The sequence below is a fragment of the Gopherus evgoodei genome, chromosome 1, assembly GCF_007399415.2.
Source record: "Gopherus evgoodei ecotype Sinaloan lineage chromosome 1, rGopEvg1_v1.p, whole genome shotgun sequence".
NCBI classification, from domain to species: Eukaryota; Metazoa; Chordata; order Testudines; family Testudinidae; genus Gopherus; species Gopherus evgoodei.
This window is the reverse complement of record NC_044322.1, coordinates 117,522,687-117,547,070: the sequence shown is the minus strand read 5'-3', so window position 1 is coordinate 117,547,070 and position 24,384 is coordinate 117,522,687. Positions and strand designations below refer to the sequence as shown.

The 24,384-nt window shown below is 41.2% G+C and overlaps 1 protein-coding gene across 1 annotated transcript; it reads left to right on the top strand.

Moving 5' to 3' along the window:
* Positions 1–1,781: 1,781 nt before the first annotated feature.
* Positions 1,782–23,520, top strand: CNOT11 (CCR4-NOT transcription complex subunit 11). Its single transcript, XM_030546518.1, has 7 exons — positions 1,782–2,214; positions 5,492–5,656; positions 11,871–12,023; positions 12,379–12,581; positions 14,274–14,476; positions 21,866–21,962; positions 23,166–23,520. The coding sequence occupies exons 1-7, from the start codon at positions 1,782–1,784 to the stop codon at positions 23,361–23,363; spliced, it is 1,452 nt and encodes a 483-aa protein (XP_030402378.1). The 3' UTR covers positions 23,364–23,520.
* The last annotated feature ends 864 nt before the right edge of the window (positions 23,521–24,384 follow it).

Here is a 24,384-nt window from a genome sequence, read left to right as displayed (position 1 = left end):
AAAGGGGAACTTTCATTACAACGTACAGCAGCTAATTGGGTCAATACCTCTCTGTGTAGACATGTTCATTTTTCTAAGTCAACCACTTTTCAGCACACTTATGCAGCTGTTGTACTATAATGGTTGGGCCTGGAGCTATGGCCAAATGTTCAAGCTGGCATCTTTAAAAATTAACTATTAAAAGATTTATTCTTGTATGGTTACCCAGTAAAGCTTGTGGAGTTTCCTGTAGTATTGATGCTAAACCAATAGGTCTATATTTCTCATTACAAGGAATTAGATACATTTTTTAAAAAATCTGTTTCTGCTATAGTTGTCTCATTCATGGTTTTCTGACATGTCTAGTTGTAGTGAAGAAAACCTTTTTTAGAGAGAGACTTCCTTTTTTTAGGGGGAAAAAACCATTACAAGGTATGATTGCTAGAAAGATGTATGACTGGATACAGATCAACTACATCTTCTCCTTCCATGAGTGTTACTACATAAAAACATCTCAAATGGGATGGAACACTTAAACTATCAAGGAAAGGAATTTACAAATAAGGAGGAAAGACTCATGAGAATAATAAAATCTGGCAGTGCTTTAATTTCATTTTTGGCTGTAGGGTGGATCTCATCCCTCCTCAGCCTATTCTTGAAAATAAGGCACGTGATCTTTTAAAAGAAGTAGGGAATTTCTTCTATTTTTAACTATTTAGCCTGGTTCCTGAAAGAAACTAAAATATAATCTCTATAGCAAATCAATTTACTATAACTATCTTTTTTTCATCGCCCTCCCCTGCTCTCTCTGCTGCCTCCTCCCTTACAAAATGTATTTGGGGTTCACTGGTCCTTGAATATTTTTGTTACGTTGTTCTTCTCTATTTTAAAGTGTAGTTGCAAACAATATCACAGAGCATTTTAGCAAGGAAAGAAAAGCAACTTCTACAATCAAATCATAGAGCTTTTTCTTTACCTTTACTTACTGTTAACAAATCAATTAATACGCACCTACCATGATCTGATTATGGCAATACAAGTAAAATTCCTTTTAAATTACTAACATTACCCTGCCAATCAAATATATTACTAAAGCGTTATCTTGCCAAGCCAAATTGCCAATGACACTGTTTAGTCTGCAATGGGCATCTGCCTGACGAGAGCTTCTGCTACATAAGGAAGGCGTGTGGTCTAATACGCAAGCGCAGGGCCTGGGGGAGCAGGACTGCGGGTTCCTGTTCCCAGGTTATTTGTAGAGGCTGGAGCTCGGCCGGGCCCGCTAGCGCGACGCGGTTGTATTCGCGGACTCGCGTGGCTCAGGCGCACCAGGCAGCGCCACGCACGGCCGGGTAAAGCGCTCTGCGGCGGCCGGGCCCTGGGGGCGCGCTCTGGGGCGCGAGAAGCCCCCACAGGCCTCGCGCCGAACTGGGGCGGCACCATCCCCGTTAGCAGCAGCCACCGGATCTCCCTTTCGCCTCCCCGTGCACAGCCAGCTGGTTTGTTGCACGACAGTGTCGCAAAGCTAAACACGTTGGAGCCAGAGCGCGACTTTACGGTGCCGGCAGCCAATCCTCCGACTCACGTTGGGGACAGCCGCCGGCCAATCCCCAGCCGCGATAGCTCTCTCCCTCCAACAACAATCCTCTGGTCGGATGAGCGACAGTGTCGTAAAAGCGCCGTAGCGGAGCCGGCGCGCAGCTTTACGGCAGCAGCGGGCCGACGAGCTCGGCGGGGTGGGGGGGAGGCGGTGCGGAGCCGGCCCGCCGGGGTGTGCGCGCGCGCGCGCTCGCGCGGGCAGCTGGATGCCCGGGGGCGGGGGTAGCCCGGCGCCCTGCACTCTGGTGGGAGCGGAGGCGGGGGCCCCCGGCGCCGGGGGGGAGGCGGGCGGCGCGGCGGCCCCGGCGGGCAGGATGAGCCTGTCGCCCAAGGAGCTCTCCAGCCTGCTGAGCATCGTGTCGGAGGAGGCGGGCGGCAGCACCTTCGAGGGCCTGTCCAGCGCCTTCCACCACTACTTCGGCAAGGCCGAGCACTTCCGCCTGGGCTCGGTGCTGGTGCTGCTGCTGCAGCAGCCCGACCTGCTGCCCAGCCCCCCGCAGCGCCTCACCGCGCTCTACCTGCTCTGGGAGATGTACCGCACCGAGCCGCTGGCCGCCAACCCCTTCGCCGCCATCTTCGCCCACCTGCTCAACCCCGCGCCCGAGCGCGGCGACGAGGCCGAGCGGCCGCCGCTCTCAGGTACCGCCCGGGGCGCGGGGACGTCCCCTGAGTAACCGGCTCCGCTTCTCGGCGGCCGTCACGGCGCGGCGGGGCGGGGCGGGGGGCGCCGCTGTGGTGGCGCCCGGGCTGTGGCAGAGATCGGGGCACTGGAAGGAGGCCCCGCTCGGAGTGATGCTTCGCTTTGTGTCCACTGGGCCGGAGCCTGCCCCAGCTCCCAGGCTCTGCTTGCGGGGGAGGGGGCTGAATTTTTCACACAAGTTTTCAGGAGGTTAAGTTCAGTTCATCAGAGTACATTCCTTTTCCTTCAGTTCCTCTGGGTCCAGTGCCTGTCCCCTTAGTTCTTCACTCATCTAAACTGTCCTCTAGCAAGCAGCAAAAGAAACCCGGATTATTCTCATATCAAACGCTTCAAAATAAGCCTTTCGGGCCTTTTCTTACATGTTATAAAATACCACCCACCCTTTACCTTTGCAAAGCGGTTCAGAAAGCGTGGTTAAAAGCGCATCTCAACAGCGGTCGTGCACCACTCCATTCAATTGGCAGTGCACGTCACTCTGGCTCTCAGTTTTGGGGGCATTAGATTAAAGCAATGAAAACCGAGAAACTGTGCATAAGGATAAATTACCTCTCCAAAATCAGAAGGATTTTGATTAAGGTAACTAATATACATAGCAGATAAACTGAAGAGAGAGAGGCATGCTTAACTCTATTCCCCAAGATTGGAGAAATCTTGATAGCTTGAAGCCAGGTAAGAGGCTGTTTATGCATAGGGGAATTTGCAAGAAGTGAGGTTTACCTGTCCCCTCTGTTCCCAGTACAAATAAATCTCTGGAATAGGGCCCTCTCTGTGTGATCCAGGGCCAAAAGGGGGCCCTCTGCTCCAGATACTTACTTTTATGGGGGGCAAGGGACAGGAAAACCTAGTCTAGTGCCCCCCAAACTGGGAATCAGGGTGATGAGAACTGAGTGATGCATGACCCCTGTTGACAGGCGTATTTAAATATTTTGTCTTTGAAATTGCCCTACAAAGGAAAGGGTGTGTGTGTGCTGTTTTATGATGATTAAAGAAGGCCTGTATCACTTAAAAATAAGCATTTGACATGAGAATTATCAGGGTTTGCTTTGAAGAACTAGAGGGATTAATATCACAGGGTGCTGAAACCAGAGAAACTGAAGGAAAGGGAATTTGGAGGGGCAGTGTTATTTGATTAACTTCTAATTTAATCACAGTGTAAAAAACACCTTAAATTCCAGACAAACTGGAAAGAACAGAAAAGTTCTTTTGTGAAAGGCTGAGGGAGCACCCAGTCAAGCTTTTTAGAAAACACAAGAAGTTCCTTGTATTTTAATGTAAAAACAAGCAGGATTTTTTTTTTTTTTTTTGCCAAGTAATTTCTTTACATTGTTGGATTATAGCTTGTTTGCAAACAGCTCATTGTGAGTGTTCAAAACCGGAGCCATTTGTACCCATTGATCACATGTAAATGGATGAGTTAATTTTAGTCTCTGATTTCTGGAACAAATACAAATGAATTCTGGATTCTTTGAGAGTTTGAATAGTTTAAAACTTGCTTTTTCAGCAAAACGTTCTCTTCATTCATATTTTCAACACTGTTTATTGAAAGCACAGTCAAATTGTTTGAACATTTAAATATTAAAGCAAACTTTTTTTTTCTTTGCAATATTCTCCAAGCTCTGGTGGTAACAGTTTACAATGTGGGGTAAAGGGTGTTGAACTTTGCAAGCACTGCTCTAGAGAGTATATAAACTTGCTGTATTCCGCTCATTTAAATCCAAATAATTTTCAAAGTCAAACTTCCCCTCAGCTGAAAGTAAAATTATGTGGATTCACTGATGGCTATTAGAATAATTATCTTTGATGTGACTGCTTGAACTATTGTCCTTTGCTATAGATTTCAGTAAGGAGTATTTATAACATGCTGCAAAATGGGTCTCAAACATTTATAACTTCATTTGAAAAGTTCAAATTTTAAAGTATATTAAAGTTACTATAGTGCTTACGAAGGTGTATGGATGTGCCAAGATTAAATTTTATTTACATTGAAAACTAAAATAGCTAAAGTGCAAAATTCAAAACTTACAAAGTATTATAAATTCTACTTTAACAAAAAGTGGAGAACTTGTTTAACCCTTTTGATAGCTATAAATTTCTAAAAATAGGCAAGTTCTGCTTAATCGTAAAGGGATACTGTCAGTTTTACATGGCCTAAAAATAAAGTTCTATAAAACTTTGTTTATAAACATTCAACACTAATAGAAATGTTTCCATAATTTTAACAAAGTTGTTTTGAAACAAAGATTCCCTGCAGTGTAGGAAGCCCAAACTCAGCAGCATTAAGAACCTGGAAGAGAAACTGATGTGATTTGTATTTCTTGGCTTTGAAATGAAAAACTGTAAATAGTGACAGGTAAACTGGATTCTAAAAGTTTTTCACTTTGAATAATTTGTAGTGTTAATAGCAACTTGTTCACCACAAACTACAATGAATATTATGGCTGTGACTAGCAGCGTGCCTGTTATTTGTTAATAATTGATCATTGGTCTAAATTAGAAAACAAAACGATGCATCAAGACTGCTTGACGTTCAAAACCAAATTTTAAAAGTTGTGTGGGGAAGGGTTGGGAGCTATTTACTACTTCTGGCGCATTTTTCTCGTTTGTTCCTTTCCTGATGGCCTATTTGTATTCAATGTTCTCTTACAGAAGAGTTCAGCTTTCCTTGTATTTGCCTAGTTTTAATTAAATTGCCTTTCTTTGCTGGAACACCCAAACACAAACTATTCCCCAAAGTGTAACAGAGCTTGATATGACAGCCTGGGTCTCATAGATGCAATTGCAGTTTAAGAGCTTATATTTTACTAATATGAATGACCAAACATTGGTAACAGCTGAAGAACTAGGTTTTATTAATTTTAATAAACTAATTTTAGATGGCTTCCTTGGCCCTTATGGTATGCTGTGACCTAGCTTTCAACCCCAAAATGGAGACATAGGGCTGTTGAAATAAGTCTAAAACTTTTTAATAGTTAAAACCAAAGAAACCTTGACCGGGTTTAGTTCATTAGACAGTTTAAGCATATTTAAATATTACATAGGAAGAGGCGTGGATTTAATTTAAAATATTAACACAACTGAATATTCTTAGTGTCAGCCTAATTCATACATTTTAATACTTGTGCCATAGTTTGTTTAGCAAACATTGCTCCTTCATAGTAGAAAGTGCAAAATATTAATTGCTGCTATATAACAAGTGAGGAAAATTGTTTTTCTCAGGTTTCTTACCTCCCATAACTCCACCAGAAAAATTCTTCCTTTCCCAACTGATGTTGGCTCCTCCTAGAGAACTCTTCAAGAAGACTCCTCGACAGATTGCCTTAATGGATATAGGAAACATGGCCCAGTCAGTGGATATAAGTGGACTTCAGCTAGCACTAGCAGGTAGGAAATAACAAACCATTTTAGATATATCCTGACAGCTTTTCCTTGAGATAATAGTGAAAGTGAGATATTTCTTTTCAAGTGTAAAATTAGTTGAGCTATAATTCTAGACTGTAGAAACTTCAAGCACATGGCATTTTAACTGCCTTATATTTGGCTTAACAAACAAGTTTTATACATGGAATTTTCTTCTTTGAGGCTGTGAAGACACTTTTTTTACAATATAGGAAAAGTCTTTACATCTGAAAAATGTCTTTTGTTCTGTTGTTAGTGTTCATGCTTAAATGTTATTCCCTTGTATCTTGTGCAGTGTTTCCAATTTCAGAAACCCAGGCAGCCAGGCAGCCCTTATGCCTCTTTCTTCAGTTATATCTTTTGGCAAGACTAGGTGTTATAACTGAATTTTTGGTATTTTTATAAATCTGAGATGATTCAGGTTTTTGTAACTTCCTAAGTATTGCCTTCAGATTGGGAAGGTGGCTAATTTGGCTGACTGTATCTAGTAAAAGTGATGCTTTTGGACCACTTGGCAGGAGAAAGAGAGAGAAAGGTGATGTTTGTGAACCATCTCTTTTAGTAGGTCACTTTTGGAGCTACTGATTAAAACAGTAGGAAAGATGAATATAGTGAATAGGGGCCAGTTTGGAGCACCAAAAATCCAAATGTGGCCTTATAAGGATGTGATAACCATTGGTTATGATTTCAAGACTGTTTTTTTTCATTGTTTGAGAACTAACTTTTTAATACCTAATCTTGGGATAATTAGACAAACAGTGTGATATTCAACTATTGCCTGAGCTTTCCTGCCTTTTAGTCTGGTGTCTCTCTCTTTGAATCCCTCCTTTCTGAACATCTTTGACTTTAACTTTTAAAAATGACATGACTCTTTGGGTGCCCAAATTACAATGCATTGAAGGGGTCTGATTTTTCACAAGAGCTGTGTACCTGCCCTCTGAATGGTGTTAAATTAAGAGCCCAAAATTACTAAATGTACTGTTTTTGCTGGAGGTTCCATACATTCTGGTTTGTCTTGTCTTCAAAATACAAAGCCAGTAGTATTTTTGAAAATGGAACAAATTCATTGATATTGGTTACTTTTAAAAATAAGTAGCTGAATGTGCAATGCTTATTCTATATGTAGTGGATACAACAAAATTATACAGTAAATCACATACATAACTAATTTGACTACATAGAGATCTTAGGGTATCACTGATCTGACATGTTCATGAGAGAGACAATGTGGCTGAGGTAATATCTTGTATTGAACCAACTTCTGCTGGTGAGAGAGACAAGATTTGTTTCTTGGAATAAATACCTGCCATTGTCTATGTGCCTCATATGAAGGCAACTCGTCTTGCTGTAGTCTTGACACCTAGGAATCACCTTTTTGACTGGTTTCTCCGTTTATAAAATAACTTGTTTCAAGTCCATATTTTTCCCCGTAATCGAAGATGTAGAAAAGTAGTTAACTGGGCAGTCTATAAAAAGAGTGGAACAAAAATGCTTAAACTTAAAAGCTATTGAGATCTTTGTTTATATTTGTCCCTCTTTCCTGGCCGATCTTGTCCTGTAACAGTTGTAAATCTTGATGGCTTCTGTAAAGGTGTTCTCCTATTCAGAATATCCCTGGATTCATTTTAGGGACAAGTTTGGACCTTGTTCTAGAATGTACCTCACAAAGGATTACTGCCATTCAAAATATTTAAAGCATTCTGTCAGGATAATTATCCTGAACGTTAAATTACATATGGGAAAGACAACTGATGTATCCTGTCCTTTAATATCCAATCTTCTCTGAGTAATATCCTAAGTAACAATCAGAATTTAAATGTGAATAATTTGACTTGCAGCTGTAATTGCTTTTTTTAAAAGGCAGAAATACAGTTTCATAAGGACTTTGTTTAGATTTTTTTGTTTGATGGGTATTAACTTCAACCTGCTGATTTGCAGAATGTTTTTGCAAAATTTGCCCTATTTGCTTCTGTTTCTTTAGTTGTACTTCTGCCTGTTTGGATCATTATCCTGCCGAAAATGTCATTTTCTGATGCTGGTGGAAAAAGGAAATTTTCTGACAAAATACTGCCTTTATTCGATACGGTTAGCCTGACAGAAGACTACGTTGGTTAAGGGTAATTGGCTTGTAGTCAAAGCTGCTTTTTCCAAAACATTTCAGCACCTTCCGTTAGGACTCAAAGGAAGCTTCCTGCAATTTACAGAAGAGAAAAAATGTAGCACCACAATAGATCTCCACAGCTGCTTGCCTTTGAATAACTTTTTTTACTTTGGGTGGCTTGGGTTAAGGAGCTTATGCTCTTCCCATAAACAAATTAATCTTTAGCTTTTTTATTAAGGATTCTGCTTTAAATACAACTTTTGCTTTCTTTAATCCCAAAGAATCAATCTGGCCTGATCCTGTAACCTTCTGCATGTGGGCAGACTGCAGTGATCACATGGAGCTTCACTGAATTCTTTTGCGGCTCCTTGCAAGTCCAAGAGTCTTCATGTGTGTACTGAATTGCAGGACTGGGGCCTAAACCTGTTGTAGATCTCATTATAATATCTGATGGTATTTTATTGTCTGGGAATATCAAACTGGGGTCCAAATCAAACCTATAATTTACTAGCAGCTGTTGACCAGCTATGACCTTAAGTTGCACACCACGGTGCCTCCAAACGGAAATGATATCTACTGTATATACTCAGTCGTTAGTCCATTCATTTATAAGCTGACCCCCCAAGATGGTTAGGTAAAAATAGCAAAAACTGTATTACCCGTTCATAAGCCGGCCCTATATTTCAGGGGTTGGCAAACTTTGGCTCCTGGCCCCTCAGGGTAAGCTGCTGGTGGGGCGAGATGTTTTGTTTACTTGGACCGTCTGCAGGCATGTAGCCTCTCAGCTCCCAGTGTCCGCAGTTTGCCATTCCCAGCCAATGAGAGCTGTGGGAAGTGGCACGCCGCTTCCGGCAGCTCCCATTGGCTGGGAACAGCGAACCATGGCTACAGGGAGCTGAGGGGCTCCATGCCTGCAGATGCTCCAGGTAAACAAAACAACAGTGTATTAGATATTCAATTCAATAATTCCATAGAGTTTAAAATCATCAGATTTTGGTGTAGACCCAGTTATAAGCTGCCCCCCCCTTTGATGCATCATTTTTTTACCAAAAATATTCAGCTTATGAACGAGTATATACAGTACTCATCTTTTAGATGCAACACATTTAGCCAGTTGGATTAATGGTAATGTGCAGGAGTTGGTCAAGAATATTCCGAAAAATAATTCTTTTTAGGATTGTATACTGAAGTTCTAAACAGTTTATAAACCACTAGAAGCATTCTGAAAATTGATGAAATTGGATTTTTATTTTTTGCAATGAAATATTTTTTTTCGGGAACTGCTAAGAAAGTAATCAAATATATAATACATATCCTTGAAGGAAAAATATCCTACCAAGTTAGTTCAGTGAGTCAATATTCAGATAAAATAGAACAGAAAGCCACCCGATACTTTGCAAACTTAATAACTTCTGCTTATTCTTTTGCTTTGATGGAAAAGGTACATCCTTGCACCCTTACCAGCCATAGGAAATACACCTAGAAAAAACTTTTGGACTCAGCAGGCTATTGTTATCTGTGGAAGAGTTCTGTTATCTAACAGATCTGTTTTTGAGAGGGGGTTCAGTTAAAATTTTGAACGCTAGATAATTAGGGGACCATATCTAACATGAAGAACATTTCTACAGAGAAAAGCTATGAGTACTAGCTCATCAGGTTGTAAATAAAGGAGAAAGTATAAATAGCTTCAGTGTAGATATAGGCAGTATACAAGCTCAGTTACACAGAAAATGAAGCAGTAGTTTAATTTCAGGATGGTGGCTCTCTTCAGTGACTGCTGGGCCCAAAACAAGAGCTGTATAAGTTATGGAATCAAGATGTCAAGCTTCGGATTATCAGAGGCTGAATCTACTGAGGAGCATGCTATGTAAAAATGCCTACAAAACGATGAAAACTCCCTGAATGACTAGATAAGCACATACTTAGACTTCCCTTTGCAGATGGAATCTGTTAGCAGTGCTCTTGGGCTGGCATCTGTTAGTCAGCTACTGACTTTCATGCAGTAAGGTTGACCTATTTTAAAATGAACTGATCAGGGTGACAGAAGGTAAAGACATCCTTTCTCACAGTACTACAGAGAGTTGAGTGTCAGAGGGGTAGCCATGTCAGTCTGGATCTGTAAAAGCAGCAAAGAGTCCTGTGGCACCTTATAGACTAACAGACGTATTGGAGCATGAGCTTTCGTGGGTGAATACATCTGACAAAGTGGGTATTCACCCACGAAAGCTCATGCTCCAATACGTCTGTTAGTCTATAAGGTGCCACAGGACTCTTCGCTGAAATTTAGGATTAGGAATAAAGAGTCAGCCACTCCCAGTCCTCAGCTTGTTTGAGCACTCCTGTGACAGAAGCCATGTTATGGTTTCTTAGAATGTATCCATAAGTTTAAAACTTATTTTCCTTTCTCTGTAACCAGCTTTGCAGTAACACAGAATATCTGCTGAATTTAGTAGTATTACTGCGTAATGTTTCCAATGCTGTATAATTTGGCCTTTTTAGGGGCATTGTCCACCTCTGAACAATTCTTGGTTACGATTGTAGTCCAGATAGTGCTGGATGTCCCATGCTGCTTGCTGACTTCCAGCTGCATAACTTTAATTTGTATTAGACTCCCGATATATTTTTTTCGATGTAAGCAATTGCTGTAGTTGCTACTGGGATGTTGTGACAACAAATGGGGAAGGGTAGTTAGTCTATGCAACATCACTAAAAATACAGTCCACACTGAAAAATCTTTTACCTCTGATTTAGATTTTCTTATGGCCCCCATTATTGTGGAGTCTGAATGCCTGTGTTTGTATGGGTCTTCACGCAACAGTGGGGGAAGCAGGAAGAGGGAGAGAAAAATGTGACTGTAAAAGCACAATTGGCAGGGGGACAAGTGTGGCAAGAATAGTGCATGAAAATTTACTTGGAACTCATTTTTTGAAACTGACTAGATCAGGGGTTCTGAGTCTTTCCACAGGCTAGGTCATGTCCTAGAGCAGGGGTTCTCAACCTTTTTCTTTCTGAAACCCCCTCTCCCCCATGCTATAAAAACTTCAGGGCCCTGCGGGGCACCGGGACTCAGGGCTTTGGCCTCATGTAGGGTTATGTTTCAGGTTCCCCAAAAGAGGACACTGCCAGAGGGCGGAGGCAGAGGGGGTACTGGAAGGGGGAGTCCCCTAACCCTCCTGCGCCCCTTCTACCCTGACCTCTGCACTCCCCTCCTGTGCTTCCTGGCACTTGGTGCAGCCTGTCTCTCACCTCCAGCAGCTGCACAAAGCTTCCCCCTGGAAACAGCCACAGCCTGTCCTCTTTCTGCCCTTCCTACCAGCTCACCTGCTATGAAATGCAGCTCCAGCTGGAGCTGCTCCCTGGAGAAGGGGTTCAGGATTTGGCAGTGTGAGGCTGACATGCTGCATTATGAAGCTGTTTGGTCCCTCGCAGCTGCCAGATCCTGCCCAGTCAGCTGGAAGGGAAGGAATCAGTGAGGTGCAGAGACAGCTCTTTCTGAGCTACCTGTGCTCTGCAGAAGCCTGGATATAGCCTCTGATTTGAAAAATCTGCTCGGACAGACAGTAGAGAATCAAAAGAGGCTATGTCTGGGGACATATGGTAATCCTAGGGTGCTGGGGCTCCTGTCTCGCAGGGCATGGCCTCCTGAAACCAGCTCTTGGCCCCCCAGGGGAGTGTGGATCCACTTGAGAACCACTGTCCTAGAGGATTCTCACAGATAGCTTATGTTCTCTCCCATTCACAGTCAGTCACTGCATTTCTCCCATTTGCTATTATGTAAACCCTTGTGACAATTACAACAATTGCTGTTTACATGGAAAAGTAATACTGGGAAAGTGTGTGCATTATATAGCTAAAAATACTGTTTTAGGAAGTGGAAAGGAGAGCCAACACCATGTGACCGACCAGTCAACTCTTTGCATACCACCAGCAAGTGCTCCATGGCCCACTGTTTACAAACCTGAACTAGATTTCATGTTGACACTGTCTCTTTAAACCGATGCTGTTCTAAAGCGCAGATTGTCTCCTGCTACTTTTAGTATTCCTAACATCTGTATTTTGGTTGTATGCTTTAATATTGTGGACTGAACTTTTTTTCAGAGCGTCAGTCTGAGTTGCCAACACAGAGCAAAGCTAGTTTCCCCAGCATTCTCAGCGATCCTGACCCAGATTCCTCAAATTCTGGTTTTGACAGCTCTGTTGCCTCACAGATCACTGAAGCTTTAGTGAGTGGACCAAAACCACCCATAGAAAGTATGTGCATCTTTGTTTACTCTTAAGTTTTTGTAGTCTTTGGCACAATTACGTAAGGAATGACCTAAGTGGTGTGTTGAGCTACTTTTCTCTAGATTGGATTGTATGTGACCAAGCTCATACATCCTAGTATAAAACTCCAGTAAAAAACAAATTAATCTGATTGTACATTGAAAAGTATTACAGTTGTGGGAGGGAGAGAGGACCACTCATCAGACTGCTGTTGTTACCCTTATATTAAATATACAATATAGTAGCCTTCTAAATTTAAAATGATTTTTCATTGAGTAATACAAAAATAACTTTACCTCTTTAATTTTCCTTTGAAAGAAATCTTCACAACACTGTCTTTCAGGTCACTTTCGACCAGAGTTTATCCGGCCACCACCTCCACTCCATATTTGTGAGGATGAGCTGGCTTGGCTAAACCCAATAGAGCCAGATCATGCAATTCAGTGGGATAAGTCAATGTGCGTTAAAAACAGCACTGGAGTGGAGATCAAACGCATCATGGCTAAGGCTTTCAAAAGTCCTTTGTCCTCTCCCCAGCAAACACAGGTGGGTGCTATGTGCCAGCTGCCCTCACTTCTAATTTTTCCTATGCATGTTATTATATGTCATACGTTTTAGAAAATTAGGGTCAAATTAAAAGACTTAAATAATCTTCATCTCATATTTATCGTTGGCAGAATTCAATTTTTTAAATAATTTCAGTGGATAATATCAATGTTTGTTTAAGCATTTTTAAAATTTTTATCAATTTATAATTTTCTGTATTTGTGAACATTTGGGGTCAGGGGTCCGACAATTATGTAATGACAGTAGATGTTGAGATTCAAAAAGTTAAAGCTTCATAGCCATTAAAAGACGAATTGTCAACATCACATGACAAAATATACAAAGTAAATATCCTTAAATCAGACTCTTTGTTCTCAAGCAGCATTGTTCTTACTTGGCCTATCTGTACATTTCAGTTATCATTGATGGAAATATTTTGCATCGGTGTATATATGGTGAAACGAACAAACAGTAGCCTGAGGTGCTAAGATGGAAGTGCCACTAAAAGATTTAAACTCTCAAAATGCCTGTGTAGAGCTAAGTTTGAAGATTTGTCCTGCCAAGGAGTGAACTTGCTTAAAACTGTCTCCAAATTTAGGAAATCTCAATATTGTTTGAGTTGTCTTGTCTCAATACCAAAATTCCAGAGTCTTGACTTGTATATGGTCAGATAAGGAAAGTATTTTTTAAAATTTGTCTATCTGCTGTTTCTACACACACACCTTCATTAGCTGCACAAATGCAAAATGTGACTAGTAACTAGCAACAGTATTTCCCTGCTAGGATAACCTTGTTGCAGTAATGCTGTTTCAGATTTGGCAGAGGCTTTCAATAAGATGGTTATTTAGAAATGCTAAGGGCCTAGTCATGTCTGGCTGAAGTTAGTCGGAGTGCTGCTACTGAGTTCAATGGGCCTTAGTCTTATCATTGTACTGTATAAGGAGGGAGATGTTCTAGTGCAACTATCTCTTTCTGTCTAAGATAACTTATCAAAGTTGTTGATCAGCTCAGTTCAACAATGTACATCTCTACCTCAATGTAACACTGTCCTCGGGAGCCCCAAAATCTTATTGTGTTATGGGTGAAACCTCATTATATCGAACTTAATTTGATCCGCCGAAGCGCGCAGCGTGCCTCCCCTTCCCGGAGCTCTGCTTTACCACGTTATATCCAAATTCGTGTTATATTGGGTGGTGTTATAACAAGGTAGAGGTGTATTTGCCAGTTCAATGAAAGAGCTAGAGCAAGAGACAAAAATGAAACTTGAATTATGTGGGTTTAAATTTTTCCACAACATACAAGGCTATTAAGTGCCATGAGCGTCAAGACCGTAGCTTCTTTTAAAGGCTTTTCTGTGCACACTTGCCCTTGGGCAGAAACTGAAATATTAGAAGAAAACAAAATATGTATAAGAAATACTTAAATCCAAGTGGCTAGAATTACTCTTTGTGTAATTTAGATGGATTATTGCTTTTGTTTTGCAGGCTACAACATTTTTGTAAAAAGTGCGTACTTGTTGATTGTAGGAAACTTTGAGTCACTGTTAATATCACTGGAATTTCTGCACAAGGCAGAACATCTTTTATTAAACTAAGTCATCATAAAATCCAGATTGGGTTTCTAGTTCACCTGCTCTTTTTGTGATCAAACATGTACAGTTTAATTCAAATTTAAGATGTTTTTTTTTTATAGCTTCTTGGAGAATTAGAAAAGGACCCCAAGCTTGTTTACCACATTGGCCTCACTCCTGCCAAACTGCCTGACCTGGTGGAAAATAATCCTCTAGTTGCTATAGAAATGTTGCTTAAACTAATGCAGTCCAGTCAGATAACAGAGTATTTTTCTGTCCTGGTCAACATGGACATGTCTTTACATTCAATGGAAGTTGTAAATCGGTAAGTTTCTTATTTTAAATCTAAACGTGTCTTTGTGAGTTCTTGCACTGGAGTGCTCTGATCAGTGTTTTTAAAAAAATGAAAGCAGAATGTTTCACAGGGAGTACCTGATGAGTTTTACTGATCTTGGCTTTATGCGTAGTAGTATAGTCAGATTGGAAAAGTAGTTTGTTCCACTATGCCCCTAAAGGCTACCAAAGTTGGCAGGAGTTTAGGAAATAGTGGTCAAATTTCATTGAAATAGGTTTTGGCCTGAAAAAGATGGACAAAGATGCACAAATCAGACACATTAAAGCAAGAAAGGGGCAGAGAAGACTCCTCTATGCTCTTTTACTGTAGGACGTGATCATTGGCTGGAAAAGTGCTGAACTCATCTGACTAAATATACCAATTTATACTATATAAGCAGACTTACTAAAATGCAGTGAAGTAGCTTTGAATTACCTGTCCTCTTGTCAAAAGAACTCAAATCTATCACTCAAAACTGCCTGTATGTCAAGTTAGTTTCATCCCTTTTATTGGTTTATTCATATGAAAGGTGTAATATTGCTAATTAATTCAAACAAATGTAATAAACACTTCTGCATGAAATGCTGCTAAAATGAGAGGCATTGTTCATTTCAGTAGGAGTGTTCATAGAAATAATTTTGCAATATATCTTAAAACAAGGCTGTCTGCAGTAGTGGTTTTGCCTGTGTGATACAAGTCTTGTGTCCACCATTTTGTTGTGCAAATGAAATAGGGTAAATCTTGAAATCTTGCTTTTTATCTGAAATTCACATTTATATCTCACCTCTTAATATAAAAGTGTAGTTATATTGGGTTAATTGCAATCTCAGATTCACCTTCGATATTGAAATTGGAGACAGATTTCAGTGTCATTTTTCAGGGTGGATTTGATGTATATCACTAGTCAGGAAGACTTGATTTAATTATGTAAAAGCAGCAGAGTCCTGTGGCACCTTATAGACTAACAGACGTTTTGGAGCATGAGCTTTCGTGGGTGAATACCCACTTCGTCGGATGCATGCTAATGCCCATGCATCCGATGAAGTGGGTATTCACCCACGAAAGCTCATGCTCCAAAACTTCTGTTAGTCTATAAGGTGCCACAGGATTCTTTGCTGCTTTTACAGATCCAGACTAACATGGCTACCCCTCTGATACTTGATTTAATCATGGATTTCTACATAAAAGTGCATTCATGTTGGTTGTTATAACCTTAATACATATTCTTCACAACTCAAAAATAGGTGTAGGTTTCATTTTTAGAAGGCACACACTGTACATTTTTTAAGTGATTTCTTTTGAAAACCTTTCAGATTAGCTTTGCAGCTATATCAGAAAATGAATGATTGTTTATTTCATTTATCAAAGGTAACTGAAGCAGATTTTTATGAAGTTCACCTCCCAATGACTGTCTCCAATTGAACAGGTTAATCATTCATATTTGGAGGATTTTCTTGCCATGCTGGATTAAGAGAACATCACCAGACAGACATTTAAATTGTTTTATTTAGCTAAAATGACGTTATGTATTCTGGATTTTTTTTCTTCAACAGCAAACATAATATTTTAAAAAACAAGCATGAATTTTTTAATGTAGTTAAACATTCCAGGTTTTTTAAAAACAAACCTGATTTTAAATAGTTTTTAACTAAAATAGTTAAATATTTAAAAAAAACCAAAAATTAAGTTCACTGTCAGCCAGGTCAACATGAGAAACTTAAAATATTGGCTTCTGCAGCTAACTCAGTCGTCTTCACCTTCATTTTCCAGTTTGTTCATAATCTGGAAAAGAAAAACAAGCTTTCCTGCTTTTTCAGGTCCCAAACTATTTCTCAATTTGGAATGAATTAGTCCAAAGGAAGAAAATATTCTTTCTACACTGGCAGAAGAAGCTACTGCTGTTACAAGTGAGATTATCACTTCAGCAGTCTCTGAATCCAAGTGCTTAAGAGACCCAGTTCACTGGTGTGACTTTCTTTAAAACATTATCAGCAAAAATATATTTCCTGAATGGTTCTTATTCCCAACTGAGTCTCTTTTATGGCCTGCTGCCATTATAGGTTTTCCCTTCTAGTGAGAGAATGGTGTGGTACAGGCAACCTTTGGCCCGCGTCCTGTCGGGGAAAGCCCCTGGCGGGCCAGGCTGGTTTGTTTACCTGCCGTGTCTGCAGGTTCGGCGTATCGCCACTTCCACTGGCCGCACTTTGCTGTCCCAGGCCAGTGGGGGCTGTGGGAATGGTGTCCAGCACATGTGAAGGGTGAGATTGTCGTTTTTGCCTAGAGTTTATGGAAATACAATCTGGGGGCATTTTATTACCAAAACCACAACTAGTGTGACATTGAGGAAGTACTGCTTCTGCCAGGGTAAACTTACGATCTCGTTTCCTTGTTTCTCACTGTCTCTCTCCTTAAACACCTCCCCCCACCTTCTCTTCTGTTTTGCAGAAGGCAGAATGAACAGGAGCAGCAAGAAACACGCAGTTCCTGTTCATTCAGTCAGCTGGAAAGCAGTGCTACCTGCCATAGAGTGAAAAGCCCTACATCTGGAGTCAATGCACTGATTCTTTAGCAGAAGGTGGTTCTTCGAGTGCTTGCTCATATCGATTCCAATTAGGTGTGCACGCGCTGCGTACATGATGGTCGGAGAATTTTTACCCAAGCAACACCCGGTGGGTTGGCTATGGAACCCCCTGCAGTGACGCCCTTATGGTGCTGGGTATATGCACTGGCCGACCCAGCGCCCCCTCAGTTCCTTCTTACCACCCGTGACGGTTATTGGAACTGTGGAGCTTGACTTTTCCGCTTTCCACTCTCCCTAGCGTTTTTCCTCTTAACATTGTAAATAGTTTATAGTTAGCGTAGTTATAGAGTTTTATATGGTTTTTTCATATAGTTATAGTGTAAATAGTTCTAGCGGGTTGGTAGGGATCTGCCCTCCTTCCCACCGGTAGCTTGGGCTCATGCCCAAGGCTCCGGGCTTTAAACCCTGTGCGTCCTGCTCCAAGCCCATGCAAACAGGCAACCCCCACGATTTTTGCCTAAGGTGTCTGGGGGAATTTTATCAGACCGAGAAGTGCAGGATCTGCAAAGGTTTTTGGCCCAGACTAAAATGGAGCGGGACTATTGTCTGCGACAGCTCTTCATGAAGGCGGCTCTTAGCCCTCAATCTCCAGTGTCGCGCCAAGACCCGGCACCGAGTGCTTCGGTGTGCAGCACCCTGGCGGCACCAGTAGGAATTGCACCGCGGTCGAACTCTGATAGAAACCTACGTCACCGGCGTTCCTTGGCACCACAGCCCCTATCGGTTTGGTGTGTGCACGCCGCGTGCGCAATCGTTGGAGAATTTTTTACCCCAGAACACCCGGTGGTTCAGCTGTGGAGACTCCTGAAGTGGTGCCCTTATGGCGCTAGGTATATACCCCAGCTGACTCAGTGCCCCCTCAGTTCCTTCTTACCGGCTACTCCAACAGAGGGGAAGGAAGGCGGGTCTGGAATAGATATGAGCAACACATCTCAAAGAACAACAGTTACAAAGGTGAGTAACCATCTTTTCTTCTTCGAGTGCTTGCTCATATTGATTCCAATTAGGTGACTCCCAAGCCTTACCTAGGTGCTGGGGTCGGAGTGAGATATTGCTGAGTGCAGCACCGCTGAACCAATGCAGTATCGTCTCTGGACTGCTGGAGTATCTCATACTGAGATGCAAAAATATGTGGTGAGGACCAAGTGACAGCTCTACAGATCTCCTATATCAGGACCTTAGCCAGGAAAGCGGCCGACAAGGCTTGAGCCCTTGTAGAATGGGGTGGTGAGGGGCTTGGCCTGGACACTGGCCAGGTTGTAGCAAGCACGGATACAGGACGTAATCCAAGAGGAGATCTGCTGTGAAGAGACTGGGAGGTCTTTCATCTGGTCAGCCACAGCCACGAAGAGCTGGGTCGTCTTTCTGAACGGCTTCGTACACTCAGTATAGAAGGTGAGGGCTCTATGAACGTCCAGGGAGTGCAGCCGTTGCTCCTGTCAAGTAGCATGTGGCTTTGGCTTGAAGACTAGGAGGAAAATGTCCTGGTTGACATGGAAAGTTGATACCACCTTCGGAAGGAAGGTTCCAAAGTGAGGGCTCTGATCTCGGATACGCTCCTTGCCGAAGTGATAGCCACAAGGAAGGCCCTCTTCCAGGAGAGGTACAGAAGGGACAAGGGGGCTCCACTGCGTGTTGCTAGGGTAAAAATGTGTTACCTTTAAAAGAGTCTACTTAGAGATGCTGACAGAAATGGATTTTGATGCCTCTGTAAAATGCTTCACTTATGGATGCTGTAAACTTCTAGAGCAAAAGCTCCACTGCGTACAATGGGTACAACAGAACTGGGGTATTTTTTTGCTTTTATTTAATTACACACAAACTAGATTAGAAAACATTAAATTGCAAAGTCACACTCGTGAGTTGGAAAATGCCAGAATAAAAGTTGTCTATGCAGCTTTAATTGTGCCTATACATTGATAGTCTTTATTTACATGATCACATACAATTTTTCCACAGGACCCCCACTGCCTTCAGTGCACAGGATATACTTGTTCTGGGTTTGAATTAGGGTTGTGTAGTGAAGCAGACTATCTAGAACCCTGCCTCCTTTGTTGCAGAACTTGGAAGGTGTGTAGTGAAGAGAAAGGATGACTTCATGGTTAAGGCAATTGGAGAATTGTATTCTGCCTCTGCCAGAGTTCCTGTGTGATACTACACGAGTCACTTGAACCAAACACTTCACATGTGGTCACTAATTGTGTGTTCCTCCTTTTCTGGGTGCCTGATTCGATTTGGAGAAGTGCTGAGCATTCAGAGCAGGGTTTGAATAGTATGCAGCAAATAAGACTTAAGGCCCAAGGGCCACATAGTGAACCATGAGTATAAAGCAAAATATTGAATAGCTGCTCTGCTCACTTAGCGAGCATCATCCATCCTGTGCACTAAATGAACCAGAGGTCTTGTGGAAAAAATATTGTATCATAATGCGTACACACAAGGGGGCCAAATTAAGACTGCACAGGCAACCTTAATTCAGATACTTTCTAACTCTTGAGTGTCTGACTGACATGAAGGCCACCCCTTGCCATAATTTCAAGTCCCTGTTCCAAAGCATGGGGGTAGGGGAGTGCTTCAGAGAAGAGGTCACCAGAATATTTTAACATGGGCAAAACTTACTTTTCTCTTGTCTCATTGTTTGAAATGGCTGAATTATTTTGGTTAACATGTAAAAAAAAAAATAATCAAGCTGAGGTGTAGACATCCAGCATGGAAAATTTCAGTGCAGATATTAAAGTTTGACAAAGTCAGAAGCAGCTGAAAACACGGTCTTAATGGGAAGTGTAGTGCTACCAACCCCACCTATAATACAGCTGATTTTTTTTTTCTTCCCCTTCTGGCATCAGAGATGCACTCAAATTTGCTTAGTTGGGACAAACTACTGCCAGATAGGTATGTTCTGAGAAGTTTTATAATAGGCTTGGACCTTGACTTCCAGATCTATTCTAACTGGCCAGTTGGGTTTCACACCTGATTAAATGTTACTGTAGTGACATGTCGCTTGCTTGTACGTTCACACATTAAGCAACTATTTTTGAACGAGAAGCCTCATTCTTCTTTCCCACATGCCAAACCCAGTAGTTTTCTACCTTTCTGTCCCCACTTCAGCACTGCAGACTGCTTTTCTTGATGTTTAAAAAAGCAAAACTGCTAACAATGATCTGCATTAGTCTCCTGAGTAAAATGTTTGAAGTATTTAACCTGAAAGTTTCCCAGAGACTGCAAGCTAAGTGAGAAGTAGTTGGAACCTCTTCCAATCTCTCGGTCTTCCAACTATTCACAAAGAGGCTGAAGAAGCTACCTATTGCTATTCAAGACATTGTTAAACACCTGGTTCCATTTCTGCTATGTTGATGAATCCTGCCTCAGGTGCACAGTATAAGTACCAAGCCTTCCCTAAACCACTGAGTTGACAGCTCCACCCACTTTGAGCTTATAGTAGCCATCAAGCTGCTGGGGTCTCTGCTCTGCTTTAGGATGGAATGGCAGTAGGTAAATGGTTCCCACTCCTGTCTAGTATAACCACAGAAGATCACAGGTGTTCTGGTCTCCCCTGCACAGTGAAAATCACATCAGTTCTGATGCAGGCAGGGTCCTCTCCACAAAAGATACAGGGCAGGAGTTTTTCATAAAATTTAAAATGGTTGGCAGTGCCAAAAGGGGAGTTTGAGGTAAGGGAGATCAGGTAAAGTAAATGTCCTGTGGGAAATAAAAAAACACTTGCAAAGTCTTATGATAAAAGACCTATATACTCCAGTCTTCCTAACCACTTAATTAAGCAAAGATCCATGTTGGTTGCATAGCAGTCTAGTGCAAGCTGGAGCATCTTGCAGAGCTGGCATCTAACTGGTATACTTCAAATGTGATGTAAGATCATTCATAAGTTGTATTGCCTCTCTTTGAATGTGGGTATTCAAACAACTTAAAACAAAAATCAGATGGCAGTTGTACACCTTAATGATCCATTAGTATAGTACATGTATTGGGTGATTGAAGATATTCTGTCTATAGCACTATTGTGAAAGCACAAGCTCTCTTGCTTTTTGGTATTTTAATAAAATGTTCTCTAGCTGTTTCTTTGGTGAGTCACTTCTGGTTCTTCACCCCAATAGTGTGATTAACATGTTCAGTCATTTGAACTCTTCTTTTGCACTTATTTTGAAATCCAGATATTAATCATGTTCTAATTCCCATGACTTCTAAATTCAGAACCCTGAAAAAAACTAAGGCAAACTAACATTATGAAGCACAAAATCATGCTATTCCAGTTGTGTATTTCAGAAGAAATGCTTCAGTTTCTAGACTTGATATCTGATGCTGATATACACAGTTGCATTTGATGCTTGCTACAATATGAAATTGTCACTCAGATAAGCTCAAATAAGCAACTTGAGAGTTTCTGTTGCTCTGCAAGCAGTGCCCATCGCTAGCTTCTGTAAGGTATCCGCTTATTAGACAAGGAGTAAAGATCACATGGGTGCCTTTGACTTAGGCCTCCTGCATGCAGACATCTAGAGGCTAACCTTAAATAAAACCAATTTCTGTATTGCACTTGATGTAAAAATAGATTTGCCTTTTGATGTTGGTGTCTGGCTAGTGCAGCACACTTATTCGACATGTCAAAAGCCCACAACTCCAAACATTTTAGTTAACTCCCTGAGAGATTACGGTGGATTGTCGATGAATCATACACATTTGAATTATGAGGTTAACTGTATTTGTCCATTGTTTAATGGTACTATGGATGATTAACTTGCTAGTTTATCTGTACATTAATCAGCTTGTTTTATGTTTAACAGGCTTACTACAGCAGTTGATCTCCCTCCTGAATTTATTCACCTTTATATCTCCAATTGCATCTCTACCTGTGAACAGATTAAGGATAAATACATGCAGGTGGGTATTTGACAATGACTTGGTTAAAAGTCAAGATGAGGTTTAATAAGGTGACTACACTGGGAATTCACATACTCCCTCTTTACAAATTGTGGCTTCAAGAAGCAAAATACTGCTTTAATGAAATTCTGATGTTTAATAAGCATATAATTGAGTAGGGGTTGTTCCTTCAGCATTTTCATAGGGGCACAGGTAGTGGTCTTAATTTTCTGCAAAGTACTTCATGCATTCAGCAGCAAAGTAATTGTACAGTGCTTTCCTTACTTTATTCAGGTTTATATATGGTGTCAGAGAGGTTCAGATTTCTCACTTGGTACCCTTCTCTCCATCCACATATTAGATGTTTTGCCTCTTCTCCTTGTCCTCAAGCTTCCAGATCCTTCCACTTCCACTTTATTTCTGCATAGCTGTGTGCTTTGTCATCAGAAACACTCCAGAATCTCCTGCACTTTTCAGTGCTGTAAAGGAAGTGCCCACAGTAACCAAAACAGATGGCATTCTGTTTCTAAGGAGTTGCTGTGCAAAAGAGACTTACACTTGAAGTGAAAACAACATGGCTCTAAGGGCTAGTGTGTGGCATTTCTAAAACCTTTGCAAAGTGAGGCAGCACCCTGTATTTCCAACTTTCTTGCCTTGAGTTTGGCATGGCTCCCAGCTTTTTAAAATTCCTCCTAGTCTGAAAAAATCCACAACATTCTACATCCTCTAGCATGAGGGTCAGCTATTCTGCAATAATTTCTTTTAGGAAACATTACTCTTAAAATGGGCTCTTTTTCCTAAAAGTAATGACTAAGTTACCTGTAATGCTCAGGACATCTATTTAATATCCTCTTGAGTCACTCTATTATGGAAATATTGCATTAGGATGTAAGTTTGGCCCTAGAGATAGCCATGCCACCTACATATAAAGCAAGTGTACAGTGATAGGACCTGGTTCCTAGAATCAATAAAAAATCTCATGCAAGACTGAAGAGCATGTCCAGCTCCCTATCCCTAACATTTATCCTGTACTATAGGACAGCAAACAGGGAAAACTAAAGGGCTAAATGCAGATTGTATAAATCTTGAAGTGAAAAGGTAGGTTAACTGATGTAACTAATTCCTGCTGAATTGTCACAAAATACCAGTACAAAGGGTCAGACTCTTTAACAGAATTGCTCGAGCATATTTTCAGATATTAAAGCCAGACCTTTTCTGTTCCAGAACCGCCTGGTACGTCTCGTTTGTGTCTTTCTCCAATCCTTGATCCGCAACAAAATTATTAACGTACAGGACTTGTTTATAGAAGTGCAGGCATTTTGTATTGAGTTCAGTCGGATACGAGAAGCAGCTGGCCTTTTCAGATTGCTCAAGACACTGGATACTGGGGAAAATCCTTCAGAGGCAAAAGCTTCAAAATAAGACCCTTTAAATTTGGCAAAACAGCGGTCAGCTGAATGTTCTGTATCATTACTTTTTTGTGTATAAATTTTAAACTTAAATCAGTGGATTGCTTGGTTTAATACTGTATAAATAGCATTTTATGCATTAAGCAAAGCAATAAATATTGCTTTTCTGATACTAGAAAATCTTGACTTTGTTTTGACTTTTGACACTGGACACCCCGTATTTTCTGTCCATGAGTAACATTAATCCTTAATGGAAGAATCTCCTAAAGTGCAAGCATTGTTTACTTCCAAGGGGCTTAAATTTTACTGGACAATTATGTGATGCTGCTGTCCAAGCAAAATAAGTTTGGAGAGGGAAAGACAAGAGGGTGAGAATGTTCAACGTGTTCAGTGACTTGTTTCAAATCATGCTAAGCAAGCTTAGAATTGCTACTGCCAACTGAAACAGGGGATGTCATCACTCCAAATTCCATCATGCCAATTTTTTTATAAACTCATGGTACCTGTAGAGCTTTACATTTAAAAAAAAAAAATTACATTTCTAGGGAAAATATAGATGCAACATGCTAATCTCCCCTTTTAATCTTATGAAGGGGTACTCCATCAAGAATTCTTGTCTCTTAATATTCTGGGACAGACATGGCTACAACTACACTGCATGCATCCTAGAACAGTTATTCAGTGTGACCTGTAACCTGAGAAGGAGTGGCATGTATGAAGATGAATCCTGAGAAGGGAGGATAGTCTCAAGGCTGAGCTGGCATTTGTGAAAGACTATCATTATCAATGAATACGGGAGCCCAGCAAAATTTTCATGACTGGCTCCCTGGGATATCCTGAGGGTGGCTTGACAGGGGCATATAATACAAGGAAAGAGACTGTAGTTGAAGTGTTATCCAAGTATCAGCTGCTTCCCTGAAGGAGAGTGCTGCAGTGTTCGGTGTACGTGTAGCAAAGGTGCTGGCTGCTCCTTAGCAGAAGGAGGTGCTCTTGGTACTGCAGAGTCTGATCTCTGACACACTTTGTGTAAGGAC